The 14,710-nt window shown below is 36.0% G+C and overlaps 1 protein-coding gene across 3 annotated transcripts in view; it reads left to right on the forward strand.

Moving 5' to 3' along the window:
* CHIC1 (cysteine-rich hydrophobic domain 1) overlaps nt 1–11,493 on the forward strand; it is a 117,247-nt gene extending 105,754 nt beyond the window's left edge. The window contains exons 4-6 of one of the 3 annotated variants that reach the window (XM_011974452.1): nt 6,437–6,493; nt 6,766–6,825; nt 8,066–11,493. In XM_011974452.1, the coding sequence (XP_011829842.1) occupies nt 6,437–6,493; nt 6,766–6,825; nt 8,066–8,116 (168 nt within the window). In that variant the 3' untranslated portion in view covers nt 8,117–11,493. The remainder of the gene's footprint in view (nt 1–6,436; nt 6,494–6,765; nt 6,826–8,065) is intronic. The other 2 variants (XM_011974453.1, XM_011974454.1) reach the window with 2 other exon arrangements.
* The last annotated feature ends 3,217 nt before the right edge of the window (nt 11,494–14,710 follow it).

Consider the following 14,710-nt stretch of genomic DNA (forward strand, 5'->3'; position numbering starts at 1 on the left):
TTTTTTTTTTTTTTTTTTTTTTTGAGGGAATTTCTTAATCTTGTGTTCTAATTTGATTGTCCTGTGCTCTGAAAGACTATTATGATTTCTGTTCTTTTGCATTTGCTGAGGAGTGTTTTACTTCCAATTATGCGATCAATTTTAGAGTAAGTACCATTTGGCGATGAGAAGAATGTATATTCTGTTGTTTTGGAGTGGAAAGTTCTTAGATATCTATCAGGTCCACTTGATCCAGAGCTGAGTTTAAGTCCTGAATGTCTGTAAACCTTCTATCGCAATGATCTGTCTAATATTGTCAGTGGGGTGTTAAAGTCTTTCACTATTATTGTGTGGGAGTCTAAGCCTTTTGAAAGTCTCTAAAAACTTGCTTTATGAATCTGGGTGCTATTGTATTGGTTGCATATATATTTAGGTAGTTAACTCTTCTTGTTGAATTGAACCCTTTACCATTATGTAATGCCCTCTTTTGTCTTTTTTGATCTTTGTTGGTTTAAAGTTTGGTTTTTCAGAAACTAGGATTGCAACCCCTGCTTTTTTCTGCTTTTCATTTGTTTGGTAAATTTTCTTCCTTCCCTTTATTTGTAGCATATTTTTGTCTTTGCATGTAGGATGGGTCTTTTGAAGACAGCATACCAATATGTCTTTGTTCTTTATCCAGCTTGTCATTCTGTGTCTTTTAATTGGGGCATTTAGCCATTTACATTTAAGGTTAGTGTTGTTATGTATGGATTTGATTTTTTTCATCATGATGCTAACTGTTTATTTTGCAAACTTGTTTATGTGATTGCTTCATTGTGTCACTGGTCTGTGTACTTAAGTATGTTTTTGTAGTGACTGATGACAGTTTTCCCTTTCCATATTTAGTGCTTCCTTCAGGAGTTCTTACAGGGGAGGTCTGGTGGTAACAAATTCCGTCAGCATCTGCTTGTCTGAAAAGGATTTTATTTCTCTTTTGCTTATGAAGCTTAGTTTGGCTGGACATGAATTTGGGGGTTGGAAATTCTTTTCTTTAAGAATGTTGACTGTTGGCCCCCGATTTCTTCTGGCTTGTAGGGTTTTTCACTGAGCGGTCTGCTTTTAGTCTCATGGGCTTCCCCTTGTATGTGACTTGGCCTTTCTCTCTGGCTACCCTTAACATTTTTTCTCTCATTTCGACCTTGGAGAATCTGATGATCATGCATTGGGGATGATCTCGTGGAATATCTTACTGAGTTTCTCTGCATTTCTTGAATTTGAATGTTGGCCTGTCTAGCTAGTTTGGGGAAGTTCTCTTGGATGATATCCTCAAGTATGTTTTCCAGTTTGGTTCCATTCTCCCAGTTTCTTTCAGGTACCCAAATCAGTCATAGATTCGGTCTCTTTACGTAATTCCATATTTCTCAGAGGTTTTGTTCATTTCTTCTCAGTCTTTTATCTGTATTGTCATCTTTCTGGCTTATTTCAGAAAGATAGTCTTCCAGCTCTGACATTCTTTCCTCTGTTTGGTCTACTTTGCCATTAATACTTGTGATTGTATTGTGAAGTTCTTGTAGTATATTTTTCAGGTCTAACATATCAGTTATTTTTCTCTCTAAACTGGCTATTTTGGCTGTCAGCTCCTGTATTGTTTTATCATGATTCTTAGCTTCTTTGCATTGGGTTACAACATGCTCCTTTAGCTCAGCGAAGTTCATTATTACCCACCTTCTTAAGCCTACTTCTGTCATTTCAGCTATCTCAGCCTCAGCCCAGTTCTGAGCCCTTGGTGGAGAGGTGTTGTGGTCATTTGTAGGAACAGGGGCACTCTGGATTTTTGAGATTTTAGCATTTTTTTGTTCTTTCTCATCTTTGTGGGCTTATCTACCTTTGATTTTGGAGGTTGCTGACCTTTGGATGGAGTTTTTGTGGTTTTTTATTGTTGTTTTCTCTTTGTTTTTCTTCTGACAGTCTGGCCTCTGTTCCATAGGGCTGCTGCAGTTTGCTGAGGGTCTGCTCTAGACCTTAGTTGCCTCAGTTTTTCTCATACCTGAAGGTATCACTAGTGAAGACTGCAAAACAGAAAAGATGGCAGTCAGCCTATTCCTCTGGAAGCTTCATTCCAGGGCAGTACTGACCTTTTGCCAGCCTGAACATGCCTGTAGGAGGTGACTGGAGACCCGTTTGGTGGTGTCTCCCAGTCAGGAGGAATAAGATCAGGCACCCACTTAAAGAACCATTCTGGCTGCATTTTGGTAGAGCAGCTATGCTGTGTTGGTTATCCCTTAAGCCCCTGATCAGTTTGGGCTTTTCATGGCCCACAGGCTGGACCAACTGATAAGCCCAAACAGCCAAGTTGGCAGCCTGCCTTGCCCCTCAGGCATTCCATCCCAGGGAACGGAGCGGGGAGGGGTGGCCAGAGGTTCCAACTGGGAGGACACACCTCAAAAGGAGGAGTGGATCAGGGTCCCACTTAAAGAAGCAGTCTGGTTGTGCCTCAACAGAACAGCTGTGTCATAGTGGGGAACCACGTCTGCCCCTGTGCGCTTGGACTCTCCAAAGCTAGCAGGCTGGAACAGCTGAGTGACCAACCAACCCAGGTGGTGGCCCTCCTCTCTCCCAGGCACTCCATCCCAGGGAGAGATCAGAGCTCTGCCCCTAATAGGTGCCATCAGGCATGGCTGAAAGGTCCTGCTGGGAGGTTCTGCCCAGTGAGAAGGAATGGATCAGTGCCCTGCCTAAAGAAGCAGTTTGGCTACAATCTGGGAAAGCCACTATGTTGCACTACTCAGGGGACCCTTCCTCATCTGTATTGTTTGGACTGTAAGCCCACATGGTGGAACTGCTGAGTTGTCCAACCAATCCAGGTGGTGACCCTCCTCCTCCACCCCTGCCCATTCCCTGCAACACTATGTCTCAGAGAGAGATCAGAGCTCTATCCCTAGTAGGTGCCTGCAGGTGTGACTGGAGGATCCGGCTGGGAGGTCCTGTCCAGTGTGGAAGAATGGATTTGGTCCCACTTAAAGAAGCAGTCTGGTGACAATCTGGCCAAGCCACTGTGCTGCATTGCTGGGGGACCCCTTTCTCCTCCAGACCATTTGGATTCTACAAAGCCCACAGGCTAGAACAGCTAAGCCGACCAAATAGTAGAGGTAGAACCTGTCCCTCTCCCTGTTGCCTGAGGCTGACTAGGATTCCAAGTCATTATTATTTTGTGAGGTGAGGTGGAAATGGGGCCTGCAGAACATGCCTCTCGCTCCCTGGACTCTACCCCCTTCCTAGGCGTATATGCAGACCTCCTGTCTTGCCTGAGTTGCAGACACATTCACTGGGGATCTCCGGACCAGAGTATGCAAAGCTCTTGGGTCTCTGTGCATGCCGGAGTAGCTGCTCCCCTAGACTCCATACAGCTCTGTATCGGACCCAAGGCTCTGGTGGCATGGGCTCACAGGGAGATCTGCTGACCCATGGGTTGCAAAGATCCCTGAGAGAAGCATGGTTTCCCAGGGTCACACAGTCACTCACTGCTTCCTAGGGCTGGAGGTGGGTTTCTCTTGGCTCCGTGTCACTCCCAGGTGGGCCATTGCCCTACCCTGCTTTTGTTCTCTGTGTGTCGAGTTACTTCTCTAATCAGTCCTAACATGAGAACCTAGATATTTCAGTTGAAGGTGCTATATTCACTCACCCCTTTCATTCCTCTCCTTGAGAGTGGTGGACCACAGCTGCTTCTAATTGGCCATCTTGGCCCCTCTCCCTTTATTTGGCTTTTCTCTTTTTCCCTTGGTCTAGCTAATGGTTTATCTACTTTATCTTTTCAAGAACCAACTTTTTCTTTCATTTATCTTTCATATTTTTTAGTCTCTATTTTTTTTCTGCTTTGATCTGTATTATTTTTTCCTTCTATGAATTTTAGGTTTGGTTGGTTCTTGCTTTTCTAGTTCCTTGAGGTACATCATTATATTCTTTCTTTCAAATCTACTGTTTTGATGTAGGCATTTATTGCTATAAACTTCTTTCTTAGTATTGCTTTTGCTGTATCTTATAGGTTTTGGTACGTTGCTTTTCCTTTTTATTTGTTTTTGGAAACTTTATTTTCTCCTTAATTTCTTTATTGACCTAGTGGTCTTTCAGGAGCACATTATTTAATTTCCATGTATTGGCACAGTTTCCAAATTTCTCTTGTTATTGATTTCTGGTTTTATTCTATGGTGGTCTGAGAAGATACTTGATATGATTTTGATTTTCTTCCATTTGAGATAGTTTTTTACTTAACATGTTTTTTGTCATGGAAAATGTTCCATGTGCTGATGAGAAGAATGTATATCCTGCAATTGTTGGATGAAATGTTTTGTAAATATCTATTAGGTCTGTTTGGTCTATAGTGCAGTTTAAGTCTGATGTTTGTTTTTTAATTCCCTGTTCAGATGATCTGTCTAGTCTCTCCTGGCCTGGAAGGTTTCTGCTGAGAAATCTCCTGTTAGTTGATGTGAATTCCCTTATATGTGACTTGCTGCATTTCTCTTGCTGTTTTTAGAATTCTGATTCTGACTTTAACAGTTTGACTATGATGTGCCTTGAAAACGACCTTTTCAGTTGAATCTCTTTTGGAGTCTTTGAGCTTTCTGTATTTGGATGTCTATATCTCTTCCAAGACTTGGGACGTTTTCAGTTATTGTTTCATTGAACATGTTTTTTATCCATCTCTTCTCTTCTAGAACTCCCACAAGTCAAAAATTTGTTTGCTTGATGGTGTCACAGAGGCTTTCTTTATTCTTTTTCCTTTTATCTTTTTTTTTCCTGCCTAGGTTATTTCAAAAGACTTCTCTTCAAGTTCAGAAATTGTCTTTTGCTTGTCTATTGTTGAAGCTTTCTATTGTATTTTTAATTTCATTCATTGAATTCTTCAGTTCTAGAATTTCTGTTTTGTTCTTTTTAATGATATCTTTGTTGGGTTTCTCATCTAGATTATTAATTGCTTTCCTGAGTTTTAAATCTTGTTTATTTTGTTTTCTTATATATCAGTTTTCTTAAGATCATTTTTAATGCCTTTTCAGGCACTTCATAAATTTAATTTTCTTTGGAGTCTGTTGCTCGAAAATTATTGTGTCCTTTTGGAGGTTTTGTTTGTTTGTTTTCTTTGTTGTTGTTGCTATTGTTGTTGTTTGTCCTTACATTGATATCCACATCTACTATAATTGCCACTTCATTCATTTGTGTGGAGTAGTTCCCACAGGGAAAGAGGTTTTCCTGTAGATGTATCTATAATGTTGGTTGGGTAAGGTGCTTTGGCTTTGGTTCTGCATGGGCAGCACAGTGTAGTCTCCTTTAATTACTTTGGCTGTAATCAGTTTCAGCAGTGTCTTTGAGTTCCTTAGTGGCTCAGGCTTCAGTTGATTGTGGAGGCTGTGGTAAGGCTTTGTTTGGGACAGCAGTGCCAAGTAGACTGGTCCTCAAACCCCTAGATAGTGCATGTGGGCACTGGCATTGGCTTGCCCTGAGTATGTCAGTCTTTGGACCATGGGTGGGCCATGCAGGTGTAAAAAGTGGTGGCAGCAGGCCCTGGGTGGGCCAGTCCTCAGGCCCTCATTCAGGGCATGCAGGTCCCAGTGGGCCAAGAAGTTTGCTCCTCAGTCTCCCAGACCAGATAGTCCCTGGGGCCCTGGGAGAAGCACGTAGGTCCTGGTGGTGTCTGCAGTGAGCCAGTGGGTGGGTCCATTAGTTCTCAGGTAGGGCACACTGGTATTGGCAATGTCTATGATGAGCTAGGCAGGTGTCATCTTTTATTTTAATGTTTTGAAAAGTTTTTTTAACATTTTGTACTCCCTACAAAATATACAGATTCTAAATGAAGCAACTCAGTCTCTGTCCCCCTCTTTGCTACATTACTGCTTCTCTGATTTATATTTTTCTAAGTATAAGTTTTTCCACTGGCTGTTTTTAACATGTTCTTTTCAGTGGAAATTCTGATATATGTTGGCTTGCTTTATTCAGCCTGTAGACCTTGACTGAATGCTATATGACAGGTATTGTGCCAGAAGCTGTGGTAGGAAAACTTTCCATGAGAAATTAGATTAGCTTGGCATTAGATGATTATTTAAAGTAATCTTATGACAGTTGTGTGAAAATCTAGATTAAATTCATAAATGAACTACTGTCTCAAGTTAGTATATTATTTAGGTTTTCACAGTAGTCCAGTGAATGGCCTCACAACACAAAGAAATTCATACATATTTCATTTGAGAAAGCATATATAAAAATATGATTGATTGATTGATTGATAGGTAGATAATCTTATAATAGTCATTCAAAATTTTACTCCTTTTTAGCACTTTCTGCCACTTATATTGCTTATTTCTCATTTCTAATAGAAAAACAAGGAGAAAGTAATGGGATATTGCAAGTAGGCAGAAAAATACAGATGCACATAGTTTACATAACTCTTCAGGTCATCTTGTAACAAAGTCTTGATCATTTTTCTTAGACCAGAAGATCAATTCAGAAGTTAATAGAATGGGAAAATAACAGATTATATCACAAGGTAAGAAATTTTAAGCAAATAAGTGCCCTATTCATGTATTTGCAGTATTAAATTCAAAAATAAATACAAAATGGGAATTTTTTAGGCCACAAAGGAATGGATTAGAGAACTAATACTGAATTTTTAATATATATCCTTTACAAGGTATTTTTAAGTGTTCTGTTTTGTATCCTGTACTTTTCCTGGATTGTTTTCAGTGATTTATTCAAATGTATAGGTTGTAATTAGTTTAAGTTAATATAAAAATTCTTAACAAGACTATACTTTCTTAGCTTGCTTTGCACTGGAAGTTGACTAAGAGGAAATGTGAAACTAGCAATATGATGGAGTATGTAAGTATGAGGTTGTTTTTAATTATTTTTTGATTCATTCTAAATGTACCATTTTCCTGTGTTTCTCATTTGTCAACGATTCCTTCTTTTTTTCTTCTCAGCCAGAACTTTTGTCCATTGAAATATAGAGGTTTTCTTCTATCTTCTTTAGATTTGTAGCCAACCTAAAATATCTTGAAAGCTAACAATCATTTCGATCTTAGAAAAGTTTCAGTTAGTATGCTAAAATGAAAACATTGTACAACCTTAATCATTTAACATAGGCACAAACCATAGCATGTGGTGGTGGGGAAAGCTGCTGTTGAACAAAATGTTTCTAAATGTAATCTTGTCAAAACTTGCATAAAATAGGAGTTGACATCTGCATTCTGGATTCCTATTAATGGCTTTTTTTTTTTGGCTGACATTTAACTTTTAGTGAAGAAACTGTAAGGTTCTAATTTTTGTTTTAACTGAAAGCTATACAATCTTAGTCATAAGACATAAATTCACATATAGCCAATGTGATCAATTTTGCATAATTAATATTGAAAAGAATATTAAATTTATCCAAACTTCCAAGATGTAGTATATATTTAATAATAAACATTCCATGTGTGTTTCATAAATAAGGATTATTATTCATATCTCTCTACACTTTGAATAATTTTGGGGAAAATGTGCATATGACCACAAGTCTTAAATTCATTATAGATAAAACATTCAAAAACTATCCGAGTTTTTTAAAATTATATTTCCAAACCTTTTGTAATTAATATGTTTTACTCAATCCATTTGGGCACATTATATTTTTCACAACTTGTGAACGATAGTAATCTCCAACTAATATCAGTTGCTTTAATTGAAAAATATATAGATCTAATATAAAGACATTTTTTAATCTGTGTAGCATTTTTTTAAATCTCTACTTTGCTAACAAAAAGATAGGGGTGTGGGGGAAAAACATAATATAATAGAGTTTGCTCCTCTGAACCTAGACAAATAGTTATTGTAAATCAGATAGTAAAATCTGTTAGCTACAATAAGTAGTTTTGTTTGCCAGCTTAATTTTTAAATTGCCAATCTAATTACAACTTGTGGTTTAAGTTCTTTACATAATTTTTCATGATTTTCACTTACTTTATATGGTGTAGAATTGAAATATTGTGCTATGAAAAACGATTATAGAGTTTCTGGGTTGTTTATAAGTTATATTAAATGAAAAATATTTTGTAAATATATTCTTGTTTTTATTTTACAGGTAATACTAATAGAATTCTTACCAAAATATCCCATATTCCGACCTGACTGAGGAGTTTTATCCAGTCACTTCTGTGTTACCTGTCATTTCCTACCCTTAGTGCCTTGTAGATTTGGAATGAAGATGGTCTTCTTTGCTGTGTTCAACTTATTCTTTATAATGGTAGAATATTCTTCTCACTCTTTTGTGTTGGTTTATGAACATTTGCACATCTTTTTTGTCGTTAAATGAGGCTTGTGTTTTGCACTCTCAATTTTAAATACACACACATGCGTGTGTGCATATACATATATAGATAGTTGCCATTAAAGATGAATCATCAGTGTTGGTGTTTAAAAAACAAAAACTTGTTCTGAGCATGCTGCCTTATAATTTTCATATTCATTGTTTCTAAACTCGCATCATTTTTCTAGGCTACTTGATGCTCTGTAATCCCTTACTGGACAAACGTAAATAAGCTTTTGGTAGCTTTTAGAAATGGTTTTACTCTGCTTTTAAAGGACATGCAATTAATGGCACTGGTTTTGTCCTGCACTTTGCTTTATCACTTATGTTAGTGGATAAAATACTTAAACTCCTAAAGACTTGTAAATATTGCCTCTTTGCATAATGTAAAATGTGGTATGCCATGGTTTACATAATGTAATATTACTCTTATTGTATTGCCAACAATTTTACGTAAATTTTAATATGAATGAAGTTTGCAAGCATCCCTTTGAATGTAGAGACTGCTAACATGCTGTTTTATGGCAAGGCCATAATGAGTATGTTAAGAATTTCAGGTGTAGGGCAAGGTTGCCCTTTGTAACAAGTGGATTAAAATTGAAATTATTATCTCAGATATTCTGTATTGCACCTGAAACCATGACCTTTATTTTTCCTTTTCATTTAATAATTTCCATTTTGTTCTCTACTCCTTTCCACAAAAAAATTACTTGACATCTGACACATTTCACAGTCTCACTATCCTGCATTTATTAGCCTTTTCTTCCTTTGAAAATACACACAATTATGACCTTTAAGGAGTATTTTGAGATTTCAGACATCTTCAGAAGGTATCTAGACCCTCTTGAAAGCTGTTAATGCCTTTCTGCAGTTCTGATATTCTAGTTTGAGAGAGAACTACTTGAGAAGCTGTAGGTAAAGAGTATGTAGCAGCTGATTCATAATTGAAAAAAATTATGTTCTGTTTTTGAAGATCTTTTATAAAACATTAATGAGGAAAGACAAGCGTTTAGACAAATTATTTTAGTTTATAAATTCAGCACATATGTAACATTTATTTGGTACATATGTCTCTATTTTTCTTCACAATTAAAATGATTGCTAGCACCACACAACTAGAATTTGAAAATTCAGTATAATGAAAGCTTTATATCACATTAATTCAACTGCAAATGTATGCCTGTTTGTAGGCATTATTTGTAACTCATAGTGCTAAAAATAAAAGTGTCTAGGGCTCAATAATATTTTGTCATCTTTTACTGCTTTTAGTAAACCTTTTAGGCAAGATTCATCTCAGTGAAGTGAACAATCATTTATTCATACAAGGTCAAGCCTTTTTAAGCCACTCTTAAAATTTATGCCTAATTTGAAATCCATAGTCCTTGACCAGCTTAAAAAAGAGAGAAAAAGAAGATACTATTTGATATGTGATTATAATTGTGTGCACAAACACTTTTCCACCTTCCTCTGTGCCCCATTACCTCTATGCCACTCAGCCACCCCAAATCTCTAACCTTTAATAATGTGTATGCCTGCAAATATCATGTGTTTGCCTGCTGCAAAATTCAAGGTGTATTTTTATAGACAAGGTAGAGGCCTCTGAAAATGTATACCAAATGTCTTGTTTTATAGCTAAGGTCAGGGAAAAATTGTATCTGAGGTTTATGTTCCAGCTATTGTTATCAAATTTTTGCTTCAAACTGTGATATTTTAATACCAAAATTGATTTTCAGCATAATACAGAATGTCTCATTATCACTGATAGGATAATTGCCTTTAAGTGTTAATCCTTAGAAGTCTTATTTTTTTTTTCTGTAACCTTAGAATTTGATCATATGATAGTCATAGGAACTTTTTCTGCCATGTATAAATCACACTTGGTTTTGCTCAAAGAACAGCAGGAAATGGTGAATTGTTTCCATGAAACAATTATTGAGAATGGGAATAGAGTGTATCTGGAAATAACACAGTATAATTCAAGTTACAATAGCATTTGTCACAAAAACCATTTGTCAGCATGTGTAAACTTAATTTTAAAGCCTATTCTAATCACTCAAGTTTGTTATTTTATGGTTCGTTATGCTGGTTGACTCATCGTAGTTTCTCCAACTACCCAAAAAAATACCAATTTTTTTCCTCTCTTGTATGACTACTTTTTCAAACTGTTTTTCTTTGCAGGGGGCTGATTAGCAATTGAGTATTTTGTAATGTTTGCGGGGAGTGGTGCTTTGTTTTCAGTGAAATTGGTTGCAGTGAATGCTAAAATGACACAGCACACTGGTGATTAATTCCTCCCCCATGGAGCCTTTTTTCTGTTACGCTTAGGATAGAACATACTTGTAATTTTCCATTAGGTTAGTTACATACTTTTGTGAAAGTTGTTTTTAGACTGAAGAAAGTAATTTTGAATTTCTTTGTTACATAATATTCCTTTATGAAACTTGTGATAGTTTCCAGAGCAAAACAACATGTATTTGCCAAAGTATATAAATCTCACAAGGCTTTGAGGTTACAAGCTAAGATTGTTTTTTTAAATTAATGTTCCAGTGTTTCTCATTTGGCCCAAGATTCTGGCTTAATAAATTTGACCAACTGCCTATTTTTAAGCTTGTCCTAAAAGCCAATAACATGTTTATTCCTAATAACTAATATGGACAAGTGTTATTTACAGATTTATTAACTCCATCCCAGATATATCTCCACTCTTTGTTCCCTCCTAACACTTATGCTAATTTAGGAAAGAGACCACTGTAGTAAAATTTTAGAAGAAGATGGAGAAGTGCCTTGTCTTTTTAGAACAAAGATAACACATTACGTGTAAGGAAGCATAAAAATGAATTGGTAGATGATTAGATTGGAAATCATCCTTTTCAACTAGGTTTAAGAATATTTTGCTGGTGTATTATCTTTTATTTATTATGTAAAGCCTCTTCCTTTTCCCCAATCATGATATATTAGTGACAAAATGTTATAGAACCGGACTATTAGTCACTTAAAAAAACAGTATAATTCTAAACATGTAATTTAACATGTAATTTAATTTAGTTCTGGAAGGACAGTTGTCTTCGATTAAAGCCCCACCAAAACCCATTTAAGTATTTAATGTACATACTATTCATATTATGGCCTGTAAACACTAATGTCTGAGCAATTAAACTCATCTACCATTTTGGTGAAATTTGAATAAGTTTAAAAATGTGTAAGCCTTTGAACAAATGTATGAAAGCTTTAAAAGATCATTAGCATTTTTATTTTGTTTACAAATAAGCTTCCATTTAAAAAAAATAAAACCTCACTACTTGAATGTTAAGCTCTCAAACAATATTGTATTAAAATGTACTATATTGACCTAGGAGGATATAGAAATTATGTTCACCTGATTAACTGGAGCAGTTTCACATAGTGGAAATACTTTTTTGCTAATTTGATTATAAGTGCTCAAATTTATTGAAATTAGATTCTCTTATGCCTATAAAAGTATACTTTAAAAATATTTTGCAACAACTGTCAAATTATTTGGGTTCCTTTAAATAGCAAACAGTTGGGAAATGTTCCACAAAAAATGCATAGGTTTTATTAATACCTGTTCATGTAGTATGTGGACTAAAACAATTGATATTTATCTGTATATATAAATGAATGATCTTATCTTGCCCCAAATTTTTCTTACCTGATTCTGAGCCAGCCTTTTTGCTTTGATGGCACCCCGTGAGTATGTTCCATTTTCTGTGGACTTTGTCAAATTCATACAATACGAGGAAATGATCTAATATTGTGGGCACCAGGCAGTTCATCTTAATTGCATGTCTGTCTCTTCTTCTGTACAATTATGGGGTGGAACCTAGAGCTGTACAAAAAATTAGAGATCACTTAACATTCTGTGATTCAAAGAATTCTTAGGACATTTTTACTCTATAGAATCTCAGAATGATTACTCTCAGATCTACTGTTCTTGGTGGAAACTCTCACAGTGCCTTGCATGCAGTAAAAGTTTGATTTGCCGACTGGCTGCTGGCTAATGTGTGTTAATTATCACACAGACTCCAAGAACCTGATGCTTGCTAGACCTTAGTTCCCCGGTGATGCTAAGAGTAAATGTAGTTTTCCTAGGAACTGAGCACTGAGGTCTGTGTGCTTTGCCTGTGTAGAATCTGTCTATGCAGTTGGCATTCAGGCAAGAATTATAGCTGTAACAACAATGGAAATATTGGAGGACCCACTTTTGCATTTATGTAAAGATTTCGTATCCTATCCAACATTTACTTTAGTGTCTAATCAAATTCCATACCCTCAAAAAGATCTGTTGGAACAAATTGATAAAATTAGGTGGAAAGGAAAGTGGTATGGGTCTCAAATGCAAGTCACTTCTGGTTTAATTATTGGCTCTGCTGCTTAATTCCTCTGTACCTCACGTCCTCATTGTTGAAGTGGGGACAATAATCTGGACCTACCTCACAGGGGAATTGAGGATATTTTCATATATTAGTGTGCTTTGAAGTTGACTGAAAGATATACTGGATATCATAATTATATAATTTCTAAATAGATTTCTTTAAATCCATGCTGTGTTTTCTTTCTCAGTCAGGTCCTACAGAATGACTGTTGCAGTTGATCTATTGTTTTAATAGTAAATTTTGTTATTAATCCCCTATGTGTTAAAAGTGGGTAATTGTATTATGTTAATACATATTTAGGGAGGAAAAGCAGGTGGATATAAATCAGTGGTTCCCAACTTCAGCAGATGATAGCAGTGGAGGGTATCCTTGATCTTTTTGTAATATTTCAAAAAGTATATTAGAAATTATACATTTACCCATAATATTCCTGCTTCACAAGCCAATTAAGACATTGAATTTCCATGCATCTTGCCTATATTCTCTCAATTCTGTGTTATCACTGCTTGCTTATTAACAACTGATCAAAAGCTGTGAATGGCAGTATGTTTTTGATTAATAATAAAATAAGCCTATTATGTGCAACTTATTAAATACTTGGAAACATGGGAAAAAGAATAATGAAGGGATTCTTATGGTAAAAATGTTGGGAACCACTTTTGTAAAGGAACTAAGATTATTTGACCCTCTCCACAGATTGCTTACCTAGTCTCTAAATAATGAAATGCGTGTGTTTGCCTGTTTTGGCTATATTAGGCTATATAACTCAAGGTGAAAATTTGCCTTCAGTTTTTTTTTCTGTTTTAGAATATAACTGGCCTAGTTTATTTAGGTGTGTACATGTTGCTCATATATACACACACATAGAGGACTACAAATGTGGAAAATGTTATAATGTCATATTATAGCATTGGACTAAATATCAATTTCTGACTCTTAAAGTAGTTCTGTATATAAATTCAACATCATGAATCAAGGCAATAATTTCTCAAATGTTCTTTTATTTCTTTGTTTTTATCTCGACTTTTTTTTTCCATTTTTTCTAGTACGCAAATAGTGTAAAATTGTTTTAATGCCTGGACTTTGAAACAAGTAACAAGTGTTTGAAAGTATATAATCTACAAGCGAATTTGCCCTCCTTGGACTAACCACATACAAATATTAATCTGGCTGCAAGAACAGGATATCCAGGTAACTAGAAAGTGGGCATTGATAAAAATATCTGGTGGAGAAGCCTAGGATTTTGACTTTTTGTCAGAGGATTCCTGTTGGGACAGCTTTACCAGAAAAGAATAATAGTGGATATGGTCGTCCAAACTAAGAACTTTCATGCATCTTGCATTGTTACGTAGCCTGTGGAATGAATTCATTTTTTCTCCCTTGAGTCCAAGAATGACTTCCCTGGAAAAACTTAATCTATATACAGCTGTGCCAAAATGAAGGATACCTGTCTCTCTGAAACTTTCACTGCTGCTTCTGTCATTGTTCACTTGTCAGATAAAATTTTATTATCTCAGGATGCAAACTTAAAATAAAGTGTAAATCTATGTTAATGAATTGAATTCTGTGTTTTTTTGATGCATCTTCCTTTCTTCCCTTCCCTATGTGTCCATCATTATAAGGCAATTAATTGAGGCTTCCTTTTAAAAATTGCATTTTATATCTGGCCTTTTCCCACATATACTAGTGTTATGTTCAATCCTGTAAGTATTTTATGCTATGAAGACATGCCTCAGAGAAGTGTGAATTCAGTTCCAGACAACCAAAATAAGTCACACAAATTTTGGGGTTTCCCAGTGCATATAAAATATGTGTTTACACTATAATGTAGTCTACTAAATATACAATAACATTATTTCTTTAAAAAAAGTACATACCGGCCGGGCGCGGTGGCTCAAGCCTGTAATCCCAGCACTTTGGGAGGCCAAGACGGGCGGATCACGAGGTCAGGAGATCGAGACCATCCTGGCTAACATGGTGAAACCCCGTCTCTAAAAAAATACAAAAAACTAGCCGGGCGAGGTGG

This window comes from Mandrillus leucophaeus, unplaced genomic scaffold (assembly GCF_000951045.1).
Source record: "Mandrillus leucophaeus isolate KB7577 unplaced genomic scaffold, Mleu.le_1.0 Scaffold1453, whole genome shotgun sequence".
Lineage (NCBI taxonomy): Eukaryota > Metazoa > Chordata > Mammalia > Primates > Cercopithecidae > Mandrillus > Mandrillus leucophaeus.